The 20,045-nt window shown below is 40.7% G+C and overlaps 1 protein-coding gene across 2 annotated transcripts in view; it reads right to left on the bottom strand.

Moving 5' to 3' along the window:
• The window catches only part of GLIPR2 (GLI pathogenesis related 2), a 77,779-nt gene that overhangs the window by 32,192 nt on the left and 25,542 nt on the right, over positions 1 to 20,045 (bottom strand). For both annotated transcript variants that reach the window (XM_083377182.1, XM_083377183.1), the window contains one exon: positions 1,722 to 1,830. In XM_083377182.1, the coding sequence (XP_083233308.1) occupies positions 1,722 to 1,830 (109 nt within the window). The remainder of the gene's footprint in view (positions 1 to 1,721; positions 1,831 to 20,045) is intronic.

Below are 20,045 nucleotides of genomic sequence, written 5' to 3'. Positions count from 1 at the left end.
ACTAGGAGACTGTGAGTTAAAGCCCTGGTTTAAGCACAAAATGCAGGAAGAGGACAAGCTCTTTTGAAAATTTTGCTGAAAAGATTCATAAATTGAGGCATCTGCCAAGACTGACTTAAAAGCCTATGCACAGATAAAAAGATATATATAAATTATACACTACATTTGTTACTCTTGAAGAAAAATTATCCATATAATATATAAATAATATATTATAGAGGGATATTACTAATTTAAATTATTGTAGCATCAAATTGTTCAATTCTACACAAATGCATATTTATACAAATTACTTCACCAGATTATAGCATGTCACCACTTTTCCTGTAAAAAATGGCATTATCTTTGAAGCTAATATTTTGTAATCATGAAAAAGTATAAAACTTTGGTTTGAGTAAGTATATTCTTGAGATCCACATTGCAGGTAATCCTTGAGATACAATCTAATACTAAATAGCTATTGAAAGTCACAATGGACTACAAAAGCTCCATAAAATCCTGGTGGCTGCTTATGATCATTGGCCCTTATATCTGACCACAGGGACATTCTAGAACCTCACCACCACCACCACCACCACCTCTTTTCCTCTATCCCACCCACGCAAGACCTCGCCAGGCTTGGGCTTACTTCCCATGCCTCTACATTTCTCAAGCAGCACATTCTCAGTACTCTTAACAATTCCTTGTGGAAATGGCAACTGCTTTTGGAGCTTTATTCCCCAATCAGCTGGTCATTGGAAGATTGCAAACTTTTCCTGGCCCTTGCTAGGCTTTGGGGAAACCAGCCGTATGCAAAGATGGCAGCTTCAGGAAGAGCTTCCCAAATCTTTCCTTTGCTTAACCCCCTCCCTACCTCAGAAACTCATATTTTTTTCAATAAAGAAAACAATAAAACAAAAAAGCTCAGAGTGACAGACTTATTGATCTTTCTTCCTCCCCCTCAATTAACTACTAAAACTAAACACTCTGCCTTCCAATCTCAATCCCCTTTAACCAACTCATTTACTAAATTTACTGCATGCCTGGAAAGTTACTCTGTAAGTTGCCTATTTTACTGACGGGTTAAAGAGCTTAAGAAAGAAAAGAAGGAACGAAGGAAAGAATATCTTTTTGTTTGTGTTGAAGAGCTGAAGAAAAAATTCAGCTCAAAAAAAAAAGGCGCTAGGGCATAAATGTGCAGCAAATGGCTGCAACAAAAGTTCGGTCCTAAAGGGAATCAGACAGCAAAACGCTTGGAAACCTTTGGAAACTTTTTGCTGCATTATCCCGACAGCCAGCTGATCAGAGTAGAGGCCCATCCCACAAGTGTGGCTTCATTGATCAAGCATGGAGGCTTTTTGGAAGTCTCTCTGACATTAGAATGCAGTGCTGGGCCTCAATTTAGCTGTGCTCTTCCACCCTTCTGGACTGCTTTTGGCTTTGCAAGGCTTTTTGATGCTTGTCTGTCTCAGCTGGGTGATGGGGCTGCCCAGGGCCCCCTTCACCCATCAGGTACCCCTGTTTGCTTAACAACCTGCACATTCATATAACTCTGGCATTAGGGAGAGCAGGGAGTGGGGTTCATTAAGACATATTATGTCACTTAATATTTGTCATCATTTTCAACCATAACGGGCCACAGGTTCCATTACAATCATGGACTTCCTGTATCAAAAAGATTGTCTGCAACCCAAATATAATGCTATCATGTTTTTCAGTCAAGAAGATCTAATTGTACTTACTGCTGTGCTTCTCTATTTAATTTTTTACAGAGTTTTAGTGAAGGAACACCATGCTTCTTCCTGTAGTCATTGTGGGCTCTTAAGACTTCTTCTGAAAATTGCTTGGAGGCTAAGGGAGTATAAAATATTAAAAATATTACTAAATAAGAGTATGTCAAAATGCAAAAAGACCCCTGTAAAGAACAAAGTCAGTTTTACCAATTTATAGAAAACTTACTCTACAATATTTGAGTCTTGGAAATATGAACACTACAGAGATACATTTTGGAATTAAAATTTGAAATCAGTCAGATCCATCCATCCATTCATTGTTTTGTTCCACAATTGAATGGTTAATAAATTGAGGCACAAATGAAGCTAATTAGTTAACCCTAAGCTAATATCTCCTAATATTCCTATGGGAATTCTGCTGTTAATTTGAGGGTGGCTGTGCTGCTCTTTATTCATCCCTGATCTCTGTCTCAAAATACAGGTAATCCTCGAGTTACAAATGTAATGGAGTTTGCCCATTCCGTTCATAACTGAAGGATTTGTAGGAATAAATCTCATACCTTAAACGAAATCATTCCCTGCTTTTGCCCACGCATTTGCTAATCAAATGCATGGTTTGTTAAGTGCACATGAGGTATTTCTTTGCCTCTAAGGAAGAAGAGAGTCAATGGAAGCTCCTGTGTGCCTTAATATCGCACAAGTTCAGGCACCCATCCTCTTTTGCAGACAAAGCTTCCAGTCTCTGTCAACTCTCTATCAGGTCTCCATCCAGGAGAAAAATATTTGAATGCCTATGGGGTGCTTGGAAATGGAGTGATTTGCTCCCTTCTAAGTGTCTCATAGGTACTCAAATACTTTTCACCCTGACAGAGATCTGACAGAGGCTGGAAGCTTTGTCAGCATGCAAATGGAGTGCTTGGAAGCAGAGTGATTCATTCTGTTTCCAAGCACCCCATTTACAAGCAGACAAAGCTTCCAGTCTGACTGAGTGAAAAGTATTTGAGTACCTATGGGGTGCTTGGAAACAGAGCAATTTGCAAATGGGGCACTTGGAAATGGAGCAATTCACTTTGCTTCCAAACACTCCATTTGCACGCAGATGAAGCTTCCAGTCTCGTGTCAGGTCTCCATCCAGGTGAAAAGTGTTCTGATGGTGGCAGAAAGCAGTTGGGAGAGAGGAGCAGGAGACAGGCACTGCAAACACTTTTCATGCTGAGAATTAAGGTTTCTGCGGTCTGTGATCTCATGAGAGTTCAGGCACCTATTCTCTGCAAATGAGGTTGGGTGCCTGAACTCGTGCAATATTATGACACCCAGGAGCTTCCATCAACTCTCCTCTCCCTCAAAGGCAAAGAGGAGACAGATTTTTGCAAGGAAAGTGAGTCAGACATGGCAGGATGGGAGGAGAAAGTGGTTGTGTGGAGCAGGCGGGGAATAGTGTGAATGTTGCAGAGCTCTGCAGTTGTTCATAAGGCAAACAACTGCAGTGGTGCTGCAACATTTATAATTTCAGAACTTGCTCGCACATAACTTCAGACACATGCTAAGTGAATGCTCATAACTTGGGGATTACTTCTATATACAGGTAGTCCTTGACTTATTACCATTTGTTCAACAACCATTCAAAGTTATAACAGCAATTTAACTCCCACCCACCTGCCTATCTACACTTCACTGATGACTTTCATTGCCCTGTGCTCTGATACCCCTTTAACTTTTACTGTTTTCTTGCTCCTATTGCTGACACGGCATGCATAGTTGGCTGGGACAAAAAAAAGTCAAAAGTAGCCACAAAGTACCAAGAAGGCCCTAGGTGGGACAAGGAGGAAGAAGAGGAAGAGGGTGGTGGAGAAGGAGTAGGAGAGAGAAGGAAGAGAAAGAAGAGGAGGAGGGGATGATGATGAAGATGATGATTCAAGATCCCTTCCAAATCTGTTATTTTGTTAAAAATTCTACGTCTAACATGTATAATATTAATACACAGCTTCCATTTTCCATTGAACCCACATCTGAAGGGAAACATGGGATAATGTAGCTCGAGGGTTGTACCCGGATCCCCTCTAAGTGATTTGTTTTGGTGTAGGATGAGAGGCAAGTATCCGTCCTAGCCAGTATAAAGAAAAAATGATAAAAGGAAATTTGTGGGCTTTGCTGGGAAACCAATTTTGCTAAATAAAGGTACTTAAAAGGAAAATAAGATGTAGAAATAGTCTCTCTCTCTCTCTCTCTCTCTCTCTCTCTCTCTCTCTCTCTCTCTCTCCAACCATGTGATATGTTTAAGATGTGTGCCTTCCTTAATTTGAGTTAACTGAGATTTATGGTGGGAATGACCAGGATGTGTAAAGCTAAGACTTCTGTTTTCCTTTTCTCTTCTCTTTTCTTTGTCTTTGTGTTTGTACATGTGTCAAAGTCTTTGTGTGTGAGATAAATGTAACTGCTAATTTTCTCTAATCCAAAGAGAATTTTAAAAAACAATTCTGCTAGAAATTCTGCTTAAAATAAACCACCAAAAGGAAAATACCTTCACTCCTATTTTGTCTGGCCAACGAAGTAGAGTGAAGTGAAGAGAATTGAGTTCCCTTTTGCCTTTCCTCGTCAAGAGGAAATGTTTAAAGTTAATTTAGAGGAAAAAGTTTTATTTGTGCATTTTCTGTATGTGTTGTACATAGGTTTTATCTGTTAAATTTAGATTTTACCGACAAAGAGAGACTAGTATATCTATTATGAACTATTTAGCTCTTATCAGCTAGCCATACCCTTCTGAGATTTGAACCTGGGCTCATTAGACAGCTGTATTAACCTCTAGGCTGAAAGCCATTACAATTAATGATACAGGAGAATGGACTGGACTGGTTATGAGATGGAAGATAAGACAGCAAACTAATGTGATCAATGCTACTAATTCTATATTATATCCAAAGTTCTTTGCCCAAATTATCACTGCTTCTTTTACTTGTTCTTCCTCCATCTTTAAGCTAAACAGATATTTATAGAATTTCTTAATCAACTTTTCTTCTGGTTTTAGCAGTATTTGGTCAAATTCTGTCTGTTCTTTATAAAATCCCATTGTTTTAACATCTTTTTCATATCTTGTTTGGATTTGCAAATATGGCCATGATACCTTGTTCTTGTAAATCTTGTCTGTCATTCAATTTTTCTTCATTGTCCAAGATATCATTTTAGGTCACAACTTTGTCATAATTAATTAAATTTGGATAAGCAAAAGCTTCCATTGTTGAAAGCCTTGATATAAATTTTCGCTTTTATTTTTTCCCATTCTAAAAGAATGCATTTTTATAAAGCAGTTTTGAAAATAACTATGTATTTTATTCTTCCCATACCACAGAAAAGCATGCCAACCAATTTGTAGGTCATGCCCCTCTAGGTATAATAGTCCTTTGTCTCTAAGCATTATCTATTCTTTAAGCCATATTAAAATAGTTGCTTGGTAGTATAATGTACAGTCTGGCAGTCCAAATCCTCCACTTTCTTTCGCTTCTTGTAGCATTTTCAGTCTAATTCTAGCTTTTTTTTCCTTGCCAGATAAATTTCAGTATTGTTGTATTCAGTTCATCCAAAAAGGCTTTTCCCAGTCCTACAGGAATTGTTTGAAATAGAGTTATCTTTCACTGATTATTAATGAAGAATTAATAAGTAATAGTAAAGTAAAAGTAATAGAACATTGTGAGAAAATCATTGCATACTTTTTTATTTTAAGAGAAATTACAGCTGCAGGATGCAATCTGGGTCGGTCACCAGGACCAGAGTTTTTGTCTTGTTGCTTAGGGTGTGTTGATGGCTGGCTTTTAAGTCATTAGCTTTTAAGTCATTAGATTTTGCTGCCCAGCCCTCACCTTCTAAGTATTTGACAGGCTGGTGGTAAATCAGCACTTCTGTTGACTGACAAGGGGCCTGTTTCCTAGGCTTCAATCACTTCCCTGGTTATTTTGTGCCTACTTGTCCAACAATCTTAGTAGTTGCAAAATTGAATGTGTGTCCTTGTTCATTACAGTGTGAGGCTACCAATAAGTTTGAATGAACAAGTAATTCAGAAACATTATCATCAGAGATTTAACATTTCTGGAAAAGAGGTACAAATATTTAGAGAAATTCTAATTACAATATTAAGGAAATGCAAAGAATATTTTTCCCTGACATCTCCTGAAACAACATAATATTCCCTTTCACTGGGATAAACTGGAAGGGATTATCTTTACCTTTAGAAATAAATGATATAGACTAAACACAGTCCTTAAACCAGAAGACTTTTTGGAAAAACATGGATCAGAACTATATTATTTTTCAAGAAAAAGATAAAGAGGTCTGACACTTATCAAGGACAGGCTGTGGAGATGGGAGTCTCAGCTAGAATCCCTGGAACTTCATAACAGATGGATTGCAAGATATTGACATGGAATGTTAATAAGGCAAATTCCCCACAAAAGAGAAAAAAGTTATTTCATTATTTGAAAGAAGTGAACCATGATATAATATGTTTGCAAGAAACTCATATTAAAGAGACTGACAAAAAATAACATTTTGGGTCTGGAATTTATTTCTGCTAATTCAAAGAAAAAAATTAATGGGGTCATTTTGGATATAAAACCCCAACTACACCCACATATATTGTTTGCTGATGATCAAGGCAGGTATGTATTTGTGCAAATCAAATTACAGGGCATAAAAGCCATTGTGGTGGGATTATACACCCCACACCAAGAAAAAAAACTAAGTTTTTTAAACACCTGAACACTTACTCTCCTATTCTTTTCAGTATCAGTGTATAACTGGAGATTACCATGGGATAACTGGACAGATCAGCTGATAAAGGAATTAAAGAAACATCATTGTTTGGAGGTATAAAAATAGGCTAACAAAAGATTTTACCTTCCATCACAGCAGCTAGAATATCATTTGCGCAAAAATGGAAAAAGAATGAGATCCCAGGACAAAAAGAGGTTATTAGGAAAATTTGGGATTGCGCTGAAATGGACAGATTAACTTTGGAATTAAAGAATAAAGATCAATCAGACTATTATAGAATTTGGAACAAATTGTATCTTTGGATGGATAAAAAGAAAGGTCTCTATTAGGTTTTACAGACTAGCTCACTGTTTTAAATATTGTGGTATTTCACCGATTTGTAATCTAAGTGTATTTAAGTGTATTTTTGATGTACATATATACATGTATATATATATATATTTAAACATTGTAGACAAAAAGGTTTGTCAGCTCGCTGGTACTGTGTCCAATGTTTTTAAATAATAAATTTAATAAAAAAAAATTAAAAAAAAAAAAAAAGATTTTACCTTCCTTTCAGAGAGACACAAATCCTTTTTCTAGAATTAATATGATTTGGATTACAAAAAATCTGCTTCACAAAGCAATTAAATCTTATTCTTCCAAAACAATTTTCTGACCATATTCCACTCTCTTTACATCTTAAATTTCATCCTCAGTATTTTTTTTTGTAATATTTTATTTGTTTTCTATTTTTACAACTCATAGGTGCTTAGCAAACAACATATTGTCAGGGTCCGTTTGCTTTACTTATCAATACATATTAAATTCCTGGACTTCCGGGGCTGAGGTCACAGCAGACAAGCGGGTCCTGGAATATCTCTTCGGATTGCAGCTTGTTTTCCCGATACTGTGCGGCTCTACATAGCCATCGCCAGCTGGGGATCAGCAGGCGAAGAAGAGAGGATGCTCGGAAATTGCAGGGAACTTGCAAAATCCCTGCTTAGCAGTGAGAAATCCTCCCGTGGTGCCGGTATTGAGAGAAGGCACCTGAAGAATGGCTGCCCTGGAGCTGTAACTCAGCAATTTAGAAGGAAGCTACTGACATTCCAGGCAGAGTTAAGAGTGAATATCTAAAGAGAATGAGAATCCCCCCCTTCGTTTGATGATCGTTTGAGAGGTGAGCAGCATGAAGTATTATCCAGCCTTAATTGATTATAGCGGCAGACAACAATACAGGCTTTTAACAATAGCCGCCTTAGACTCACAGGCTGATTTGAGGATTCCAGTTACTTCTTTGGTGTTCTTCGATGGACAGACTCTTTCTTTAAATTTTGATAAGTGTTTTTATTTTTATTTTTTTATTTTCTCCTTTTGAAATATCTGGGATCTGGATGGTGATTTGTTAATTCGTTAATGCATAACAGCCTGGAGACCCCTTTTTTATTTGATCTGGCATCGGATTTTTCTTTCTGCTTTTTTCTTGGAGGTTTATTTAGTTGGATTGTAACATTGTAATATTTGTCAGCAGAGAAGAGAAGAGGAACTGAACAGAACTGAATTGGACTGCCACGCCTGCTCGAAGAATAAAAAATTTAAATATACTGAACTGGGTTACATCATCCTTTTTTTTGGATATTGGCTTATCCATATTATTACTTATTCACTTTCTTTTTTGCCATTGATAGGGCCTATTTACTATATTCTCTATATATTTTTCTTTTTATACCTTATATAATAACAACATATTTAACCCCTACTTTAATAAACTTAGATTTATTTATTTTTATAAAGGAAATAATTCTTCCATAAATTTAAAATTAAGTGATTAAAAATAATTAATTTACTAATATATTAACCAATTAGTTTTTGATTGGTATTATGGTTGAGATTTAGTATTGAATTGTGTGTATGGATAACTAATTGATTAATTGGCATAATTTGATAAGTTTTGATATAACTGTTTACAGAATATTTATAAGTGAATATTGGTTAAATATTAGGAGTCTAAAGAAGAAATTGGGTGATTAGGATAATATTGAGAGTACGAGGTGCTTGGGGAGGAGTCTTGGAGATTGGGTAAGTGTAGGCTATTTTGGAAGAGCACCAAAGAGTAACAGAAATGGCGACCATAACAACGTTTGCCAAGAAGAAGACCATAGTGCCTGTGCCCACACAATCCCCATCAACTACACCCCTGACAGCTTGCAAATTTCCGGATGAGACAGTGACAGGGAATAAAGACGCTTTATCTATACAGGGAGTTCAGGATATGTTCAAGTCACTTCAAGACTTAATGTTGAAAAATCAGGAAACTACAGCTATAGGATTTGAAGAGTTAAAGTGGGAAATGAAGGCTGAGATGGGTAACCAGATGGAAGGTTTAAAGGGAGAAATAAGGAGTATACATACGAAGCTCCAGGAAATGCAGACAATGGTAGTGAGTCAAGAGGAACAGACCCAGGTGGTAGAAACAAGAATGGATAAGACAGATGTAAAAGTGGAAAGTATGGAACACCGGCTGGTGATAGCTAATAAACGCTTGGAGGATGAAATAATTGCCCTTGAATTAGATAAATCTGCCTTCTTCCTACGTTTACAAAACATTGAAGAGGAGCAGTTGGAAACTATTGTGACAGAGATTTTGGCTGGAGTGCTTGAGGTGAACCCACAAGAGATGTTGAGGGATATAGATGACGTATTTCGGGTTTACACTAGTTATGCACGTTGAAACAAACTCCCGAGAGAGATACATGTTCGACTGAATAAAACATCAGTGTGGGAGCAGGTCCTAAGGAAAGCAAGAGAGAAGACTATATCTTTTAAAGGAAGATCGGTAATTATTCTTAAGCAGCTACCAAGAAGAGTAAGAGATCAGAGTAAAAAATATGATTTCCTAACAAGTCAGTTTAGGAAATTTGACATTTGCTACCGATGGCTGATTCCAGAAGGATTGGCTTTTATGTGGCAGGACAAGAGATATCATATTGATAACTTACAGCATGCCCATGTATTTTTTGAATCTCAGTTCAATCAGGAGAGTGAGGAGGAGTTAGAAGGCAAAAGCCAGGAAGAAGTTCAATTGGATTCCAAGGGGAGAAGTGGAGGATTAAAAGAAAAGAAGACTATAGATAAGGAAGATGCTGGGGAATTGGGAGGCTGGGGCCCTCAAATGGAGACACGGTTAGCAAAAGAAATAAAGAATACAGCGAAGCAGTGACATTCAGGAAGAGGTTCACCTTTTTTCTGTCAATATTAACGGTCTTATAATGCTCCTACTAAGAGGGAAAAAACTTGGTCCAAACTTTGTAAATTAAAATATGATATAATTTGTATCCAGGAAGTCCATATCATTAAAAGTCAACAGAATGTACTAGCGTGTCCAAAATTGGGGGAAGTTTTTGTGTCCCTGGCAGAACAAAAGAAAAGGGGAGTAGTGATTTACGTCCGGCGAAATATTGAGGCCCACTGGGTGTATTCAGATACAGAAGGTAGAGTAGTGATGGTAGAACTTCGATTGGCTCAGAAGAAGATCTTATTGATGAATGTGTATGCACCAAATTGTAATCAGTGTGCCTTTTTTCAAGGTTTATATAAAGTAATAGCAGGGTTAGAATACGAGCATATATGCATTGTAGGAGACTTCAATGCAATAGTAGATGTTGATAAAGACTATTCCCCTGGGCAACGTTTACTTAAAGGGCTAAAAAGAACATTGCCTAAGGTGTGGGATCAAGTGAGGGAGGAATTAGGTATATGTGATATATGGCGAGATTTTCACAGGGAAGAGAGGCAATATACTTATTTCTCTCCCAGGCATCAAACATGGACCCGAATTGATATGATATGGGCATCCCATGAATTGAAAGAGATGGTTAGGGAAATAGAGATTACGACTAATGACTGGGCAGATCACAGCCCGTTAGTTTTGGTTTGGAAAGGAGAAAAGAAGAGGTATAGATGGACAATGAGAGCAGCTCTTTTAAAAGAAGAACAATTCAAAAACTTGTTGAACCAGGAAATGGGATACTTTTTTGAGGAGAACAGAAGGGAAGATACACCAATTCAAATTATATGGGACACTGCAAAAGCAGTGATTCGAGGGATAGCAATTAAATATTCGGCATATAAGTGGAAGGGTTAAGAGATTGGAGTTGGTGGGAATGTTGACAGAGGCCGAGGAGGCTCTTCAGAAAGACCCGTCCTCAGTAATAGCGAGGGAGAGAAAAGATATTACGCGACACGAGATTTCCCTCCTGGATCAATGTGAATTAGCAGAGAAAATTCAAAGGAATAAACAATTTTTTTGAACATGCCAACAAGGCTGGAAAATGGTTGTCCTATAGGCTTAGGAAGCGAGCAATCGCGAGAAAAATAGAATGATTACAGGATGGGATGGGAAATATGGTGGGATCAAATGACCAAAAGAAAAAGGTGATTCAGGAATTTTTTACTGCATTGTATAAGAAAGACCCAATTTTAGAAGAAAGGATTGGAACTTACTTAGAAAGGGTGGATTTACAGGAGGTTCCTGAGAATGTAAAACAAATTTTGAATTCAGAGATCTCAGAAGGGGAAATAAAGGAGGCAATTAAGAAACAATCGAATGGGAAAACCCCGGGAACGGATGGACTCCCGGCGGAATTATATAAAGAGATGTTGGGAATGTTTAATGGCCATTTAAAAGATTTATTTAATGAGGTTTTGAGTGAAGGGAAAATACCCCAGTCATGGACAGAGGCTTATATATCTTTGATCCCAAAGGAAGATTCAGATCGTACCTTGGTTAAAAATTATAGACCCATTTCACTATTGAATGCAGATTATAAAAAAAGTTTTCCTCAATTCTGGCGGGCAGGCTTAAAGTTTTCTTAAGAGAATTTATACATCCAGATCAGAATGGGTTTCTTCCAAATTGGCAAATAAGAGATAATTTTCTGTTACTGATTATCTGGACCCATACCAATCGGGCTTCAGGCCCGGACACAGCACGGAGACGGCATTGGTCGCGCTGGTGAATGATCTCTGGAGGGCTAGGGACAGGGGTTGCTCCTCTGTCCTGGTCCTATTAGATCTCTCAGCGGCGTTCGATACCATCGACCATGGTATCTTACTGCGGCGTCTCAGGGGGCTGGGAGTGGGAGGCACCGTTTTACGGTGGTTCTCCTCCTACCTCCAGGGCCGCTCGCAGTCGGTGTTGGCAGGAGGGCAGAGATCCGCCCCGAGGTCTCTCATTTGTGGAGTCCCTCAGGGGTCGGTTCTCTCGCCTCTCCTGTTCAACATCTATATGAAGCCGCTGGGCGAGATCATTCGTGGTTTTGGGGTGGGGTATCATCAGTACGCTGATGATACCCAACTCTTTCTTTCCACCCCGAACCAACCCAGTGATGCCCTCTCCGTGATGTCCCGATGCCTGGAGGCGGTTCAGGTCTGGATGGGGAGAAACAGGCTTCGTCTCAATCCCGCCAAGACTGAGTGGCTGTGCATATCGGCATCTCGGGTTAACCAAGTTATTCCATCCTTAATGATGGGGGGTGAGGTGTTACCCCCCGTCGATAGGGCTCGCAACTTGGGCGTCCTCCTGGATTCACGGCTCAATTTTGAAGATCACATAGGAGCCGTGACCAGGGGGGCTTTTGCCCAGGTTCGCCTGGTGCGCCAGTTGCGTCCCTATCTGGACCGAGACGCCCTACGCACAGTTACTCATGCGCTTGTGACCTCCCGTTTGGACTACTGTAACGCTCTCTACATGGGGCTGCCCTTGAAGACCACTCGGAGGCTTCAACTGGTGCAGAATGCGGCCGCGCGAGTTGTAATGGGGGCTTCCCGATACTCCCATGTAACACCTCTACTCCGTGAGCTGCATTGGCTTCCGGTTGCCCTCCGGGTGAAATTCAAGGTGCTGGTTATCACCTATAAAGCCCTACATGGCCTGGGTCCGGGATATCTGAGGGAACACCTGCTGCCGGCATCAAACGCCCTTCGCCCAGTGCGCTCCCACAGGGAGGGTCTGCTCAGGGTCCCGCCGGTAAGAGACTGCGGCGGGTGACACCCAGGGATAGGGCCTTCTCGGTGGGAGCGCCTGCCCTCTGGAACCAGCTGCCAGTGGAGCTGAGAACTGCCCCCGACCTTCGATCATTCCGCCGGGGCCTGAAGACCTGGCTCTTCGAGCTCTCGGGCCCAGACTGAGGAGGAATTTTTAATTTGGGGTTCTTTTTAACTGACTACAGGGTTAATTTAATATTTTTTAATTTGGTTCTTAATTTTTGTATTTTGGATTTTTAATTCCCTGTAAACCGCCCTGAGTCCTCAGGGAATAGGGCGGTATATAAATATAACTAAATAAAATAAATAAATAAATAAATTTGAGAATAGTGATGAATACGTTGGAATATTATGATGCACCCTAGTAAACAGTTGGCAATGATGTTTCTTGACGCTCAGAAAGGATTTGACATGGTTAGTTGGGAATTTTTAATATGTCAGATATTAAAATGGGATTTGGACCAAATTTTGTACGAGCTATACAATTTACACTTGCAATCTGCCCGAGTATTATTCAATGGTGAAATGACTGGGAAAATTGATATACAAAAAGGTACGAGACAGGGATGCCCCCTTTCACCTCTACTGTTTATTCTGACTTTAGAACCACTATTGATTATAATTAGGCAAAATAATAATATTAAAGGATTAAAAATAAATGATCAGCAATATAAGCTTCAAGCTTTCGCTGATGACTTAGTTTTTATTTTGGAAGATCCATTGGAATCAGGCCCTAAATTATTGGAGGAAATTAGTGCCTTTGGAGAAGTAGCAGGTTTAAAGATTAACCGAGATAAAACTAAATTTTTGGTAAAGAATATTGGAACTGAATCCAAGGTACAATTACAGAGGTGATGGGGATCCAACTAGTTAAAAAAGTTAAATATTTAGGTATTTGGTTATCTTCAAGGTGTCCATCTATAAAGGAATTAAATTATCAAAAATTGATGATTGAGATGGAGAAGAAATTAAACAGCTGGAAAAACATTCAACTCTCAATCCTAGGACGAATCGCAGTGATTAAGACTCATATTTTGCCAAAGTGGTTATACCTATTCCAAACTGCTCCTGCAAAACTAGATAAGAATTTTTTTAAAAAAACTAGAACAGATAGTTGGTAAATTCATATGGAATAATCAAAAGCCACGTATTAAAAGGAGAATGCTGCAGGAGCATAAAACAAGGGGAGGACTGGGGCTCCCACATTGGGAGCTGTATTACCATGCCTCTGCCTTGGCTTGGATTAGGGACTGGGTTGTGTTATCTAGAAGGAGGGTGTTAACTATTGAAGGATATAACTTAACGCAGGGATGGCATACCTATCTCTGGCCAAGGAAGGATAATCAATATAAAGTTTTCTCTAATCATTATATTAGGGATGTATTGATAAACTCTTGGCGTATGGTGAGAGGGTGGATCTATACAAAGATACCTGGCTGGTTTACTCCTTTGGAAGCTGTAACTTATTCGACGTTACACAATCCAGACAGAAATTATAGGTATAAAGATCTCATAGATCTGAGAGGCAATCTTAAATCCAGGGAGGAGTTACATTCTGGGGGTATAGAGTTGGATTGGTGGTCATATTCTCAAATGAGCTCAAGGTTTAATAGGGATAAGCAGGAATTTGGAATCAATATAATCCCACAAGAATTAGACAAGATTTTATGGGGAAGTGATGCTAAATTTTTATCTAACACCTATAATCTACTTTTGTTCCATGGGATGGAAAGGGGAACAATAAATGATGTAATGATTGCCTGGGGGAGAAATATTGGTCGCACTATAGAATTAGAAGAGTGGGAACAAATTTGGAAGAAAATATAAAATTAACGTTAGCAACGGCATTTAAAGAAAATATGTACAAAATGTTGTATACTTAGCTCCTGCACTAATTTCAAAAATGTTTCCCAATGCAAATGACAAATGTTGGAAATGTGATTCTGCCAGGGGCACCTTTTACCATCAATGGTGGATTTGTCCAAAGGTTAGGTGTTACTGGACCAATATAAAAAATTGGTTATTTCAAATAACAGGATATGATTTTCAATTGGACCCAGCTATTTTCCTCTTGGGGATGAAGCCACAAGAAGTACCAAAAAATGTTTGGTATCTAGTAATACATATTACAACAGCGGCGCATATGACTTATATGCAATATTGGAAGACGAAGGAAATCCCAACGGACTATCAAGTAATAGAGAAAGTATTACTATGCGCAGAGTCAGATCGAATGACATATATTCTCAAAGGGAAAAGTGAATAACTTTTTAATAAAAGTTGGGACTCATGGTATTCATGGTTACAAAACAGAATATTTAATTTCAACGGGGGAAATACCATATGATTGTGTATTATTATTTGAGGTATAGAATCTGGAGATATATACAATTATAGATTTCTAATATTTGGTAATTAAAGGTTACTTAGCCTGGGATGTATGAGAAAAAGAAATTAGGGGTAGTATTACACTCCCCGGTCTTGTTTAATGTTGTTGTTTTTGTTTTTTGGTGTATAGGATGTTTTGGTGTTTTTCTATTTGACACACTTTTCAGTACTTTGTTGTTTTTTATTTAAAACTTGTTTAATAAAATTCATTTAAAAAAAATACATATTAAATTCCTAATCTCTACCCCATTTTCCCCGCCATTTTCCCCGTACTGAACAAATACGGTACAATTCTTACTGTTATTAATACATGCAACATTAAATATACACTTTCTTTATCATATTTTTCCAATATTATACATAGTAAAATAATTCTAGTTTAAAATCTACATATTTTTCAACATCCTTTATAGCCAAATATATATATTTATCACCTGATCAAACATTATCTGGCCTTTATAAAAACCATGTATTTTAGCATCTTTCTTATATCCCAGTTGTATCTACAATTGAAGCAACCATGGTAAATCAATACCCTGATCTTCCAACTCTTGTTTTGAATTTAATTTTCCTTCAGTATTCAAAATATCTCAAAATTAGTTAGATTTGGGCAATGCTTTTTTCTAAAAAAAAAAAAAAAAAAGGTGCCGGAACTCTCATCTTGTTAATCTGGCATGGGCGTGGCCTACTGTGTGGGCATGCCCAGCTCAACATCACTTGCATCAGGTGCACTTGTTCGGACCTGGGCAGGACTGGGGCAAATCTGAGGGTCTCCGGAGGAGGGGGGATGGGACCGGGGCAAACGCTGAGTCATGGTCCATTGGAGGAGCCTCATTGATATTAAAGGGGGTGGGGGAAGACATGATATTAAAGGGGGTGGGGGAAGACATGATATTAAAGGGGGTGGGTGAAGACAGTGTGTGAGCATCCAACCGAGTGGCAGTAGGTTGGTGGATGGCCCAAATGTTCCACGCCTTACCTTCGAACCTCCTTTTGGATTTTTTAATCATTGGACTGCCCTCTCTGGACTTGCTCGGACTGTATGCATCGATATTCTGATACGGATTTGCTCGCCCTCAGGGGTGCCCCCCTCTCCTGGGTGCGTCCCGCCTTCTTTTCTATCCCCAGTCTCGATGAAGGTCCCAATTATTGGGACCCGGAGAGATGGCCGGGTAAGGCCAGGGGCTCTCGACATAAATTTAATAAGAGGCCCCTGGTTAATTTTTTAGTCAAATTTTTTAGGGGGTTGGGGAGGGGGGTGGGGGGTAGTGGCTGTCTGGCTGTGGGGGGTGGCCAAACAACTGTGTTGCAGGCCAGGCCTGGGTCTGACGGCGTTCGGGGAGAACGGGGTGTGGTTACATCTGGGGCTCGGGAGCGGGTCGTGGGATTGCCGATTCCCACGACACTGGGGTATGGCAGCAGGCGTAGGGACAGAGGGCCGTATCGTTACCGGGAGGGCCGTCTCCGCTGTTTACAAGCGGTGAGGCGCTCCGACCCTCTGGTTCTTCCCCGAGGTGCCGGGAGCGAGGATGTGCAGCCTCCTGAGCTCCGGCTGGTGTACCTGAATGCCAGGTCCGTGGCTAATAAGGCTCCCCTTGTGCGGGATTTGGTGGAGGGTGAGCAGGCAGACCTGGCTTGTGTCACCGAGACCTGGTTGGGTCCAGAGGGTGGGGTCCCTTTGGTTGACCTTTGCCCACCAGGTTTCCGAGCGTTACACCGGCCTCGGGCTCAAGGTAGGGGCGGGGGAGTGGCGGTTGTTATTAAGGAGACCTTATGTCCGCGGGAGACCACTGTTCCTCAGATAGTCGGGTGTGAGTCTCTCTTTTTGAGGTTTGGTTCGGGGGCGCAGTTGGGCTTGCTGCTGGTGTACATTTCGCCTAGTCACACAGCGGCAGCCCTGCCCGTGCTACTCGATGTCCTCTCCGGTTTGGTGATTGAGTTCCCCAAACTTCTAGTTTTGGGTGACTTCAATCTACCATCCCTGGGAGGGTCATCTGAGTTGGCTCGGGAGTTCATGGCTTCCATGACGGCCATGGACCTGACGCAGGTAATTTCTGAACCAACTCATGAAGGAGGCCACACCCTTGACTTGGTTTTTTTTATCTGGACGGTGGTTGGATGATCTTGGTGGGGGCTTTCCATTTATTATGCCCCTGTCATGGACCGATCATCACCTCCTGCGGCTGGTCTTCCGTCTTGCCACCCCCCACCGTGGGGATGCGGAACCAACTAGATGGTACCGCCCCAGACGCTTAATGGACCCTCTCGGGTTCCAGGCAGCGCTGGGATCCCCACCTGCCTCCGTCGCTCACAGCTCGGCAGATGCCTTAGTGGAAGCCTGGGAAAGGGCAGCCACTGAGGCACTGGACTGAGTTGTACCCCTGCGGCCCCTGACCCGGTGCAGATCCCATCGAGCTCCATGGTTCTCCGCGGAGCTCCGGGAGATGAAGCGTCGGAAACGGGGCCTAGAGAGCTGCTGGAGGTCCAGCCGATCCGAATCCGACCGGTTGCGACTAAGAACCTTTATTAGGTCTTATCTCGGAGCGATGAGGACGGCGAGGTGCAATTACTTCTCTGCCCTCATCGCGTCCGCAGATAATCGCCCGGCCGCCCTGTTTAGGGTGACTCGCTCCCTCCTTAATCAGGAGGTGAGGGAGGATCCCTTGCAGGGTCGTGCCGAGGAGTTTGGTCAACATCTGTCGGATAAAATCGCTCAGATTCGGACCGGTTTGGACTCCAGCTGGGCAGAGTCTGACGATCAGGACACGGGCGGTCTTGTCAATGTTATCTGGGAGGAGTTTGATTCTGTGACCCCTGATGAAGTGGACAGGATTATGGGGAGGTTGAGCTCCACCACATGTTTATTGGACCCGTGCCCTTCCTGGCTGGTTTATGCAGCCAGGGAGAGGACACGAGGCTGGTTCCAGGCGGTGATATCTGCTTCTTTGAGTGAGGGTAATTTCCCCACCGTCTTGAAGGAGGCGGTGGTGAGACCTCTCCTCAAGAAGCCTGCCTTGGACCCAGCTGTTTTGAACAACTTTCGTCCAGTCTCCAACCTTCGCTTTCTTGCGAAGGTTGTCGAGAGTGTGGTGGCGCATCAGCTCCCTCTGGTCCTGGATGAAGCGGATTATCTGGACCCGTACCAATTGGGTTTCAGGCCCAGGTACAGCACGGAGACGGCATTGGTCGCTCTGGTGAATGATCTCTGGAGGGCCCGGGATAGGGGATATTCCTCTGTCCTGGTCCTATTAGACCTCTCGGCGGCTTTCGATACCATCGACCATTTTTGAAGCCTCTGCAGCTCGCATCGATGGCTGTGGGGTGATTTTGCGATGCTCCAGCGGCCTGATCTGGGCTTCGGAGGCCTGCAAAATGCTTCTGCTGCCCAAATCAGCCGTGGGGGGGGCAAGCGAAATTGCTCTGCAGCCCTAGATCTGGGCAGCAGAGGCATTTTGCAGGCCTCCGACGCCCAGATTGGGCTGCTGGAGCATCATAAAATCACCTCATGGCCATGGATGTGAGCTCCAGAAGTTTCGAAAATGCTTCTGCTGCTCAGATCGGCGGGGGGGGGGAAGTGAAATCACTCTGCAGCCCTAGAACGCACGAGTTTGGAGTTTGGGAAAGTGAGCAGGGCTTTAACATAAAAGGCTGGTTCTGTTTTCAAAAATAGAGAAAGGAGGAAGAACAAGTAAAAGAAACATTGATAACATGGGCAAAGAACTTTGGATATAATATAGAATTAGAAAACTGGCAAAAGTTATGGGAAAGAAATATTAAATTAACTAAAGCAGTGGCATATACTTATATAAAATTTTTTACAGATGGCATATGACACCAGTGAGATTAGCAAAAATGTTTAAAAATACTTCAAACAAGTGATGGAAATGCAAACAAAGACCAGGTACATATTATTATATCTGGTGGACATGCCCTAAAGCAAAATGATTTTGGATTAAAATACATCTATGGTTGGAGAAAATAACTAAAAAACAAATAGACTTTAAACCAGAATTATTTTTGTTAGGAATAAGGTAAAGGTAAAGGTAAAGGTTCCCACACACGTGTGCTAGTCATTTCCAATTCTAGGGGCTGGTGCTCATCTCCATTTCAAAGCCGAAGAGCCAGCGCTTGTCCGAGGACGTCTCCATGGTCATGTGGCCGGCATGACTAGATGCCAAAGGCACACGGAATGCTGTTACCTTCCCACCATAGTGGTCCCTATTTTTCTACTTGCATTTTTACGTGCTTTCAAACTGCTAGGTTGGCAGAAGCTGGGACGAGTAACAGGCGCTCACTCTGTTATGTGGTACTCAGGATTCGGCCCGCCAAACTGCCGACCTTCTGATCGACAAGCTCAGCATCCTAACCTACTGAGCCACTGCGTGGGAGCTAATTATGAAAAAGATTGCAGATATTTAATACTACACGTACTAACAGCAGTAAGAATTGTATTTGCCCAACACTGGAAAAATGAAAATTTACCAAATGAAGAAGAATTAATTAAGAAAATGTTAGATTGCACAGAAATGGATAGATTAACTTTAAAGATTAAAGAGAAAGAAGACTCAATGTACTTTAGAACATGGGATAATTTCTATCAATGCTAGAAAAATGAGTTATACAGAAAGGAATGTGATATGTAATTTTGAATATATATTAGCAAGAAGAAGGCTATTGAGTGATTAACATATTGTTTATGATAATTAACTATTACCTATTATTGTTTGTTAAACACATGAACCTAGACATTATGCTATTTGCTAAATATTGAGAATGTTATTTGGAAAAACCCCAACCTCAACCCTAACCCTAATCCTAACCTTAAACCAAATCCCAACCCCGACCCCACCTTATTCCTAACCCTATAAAAACTAATACAATTTATTCAAAAAGCTTCCCTTATTCAAACCCTCTTAGCATTTTCATATTTCCCTTCTTATACCAAAATATAATATTCTAGTTGTAAATCCTATCTTTCTAGTTATAATAATACTTTTATTTCTAACAATTATCTATTCTCTTAAACATCTGATTAATAGTATAATATCCCATGTAATGTGTCAAAACCTGTATTTTCTTCAGTCTTACTTTAGTTTTCTTCCTTTGCCAACTAATTTTCCAAGTCAATGCATTTGAATCATCAAGTAATTCTTCCTC

The sequence above is a fragment of the Vipera ursinii genome, assembly GCF_947247035.1.
Source record: "Vipera ursinii genome assembly, chromosome: Z".
Taxonomy (NCBI): Eukaryota; Metazoa; Chordata; class Lepidosauria; order Squamata; family Viperidae; genus Vipera; species Vipera ursinii.
Note: the sequence above shows the minus strand (reverse complement) of the source record. Positions and strands in the feature narration are given on the sequence as shown.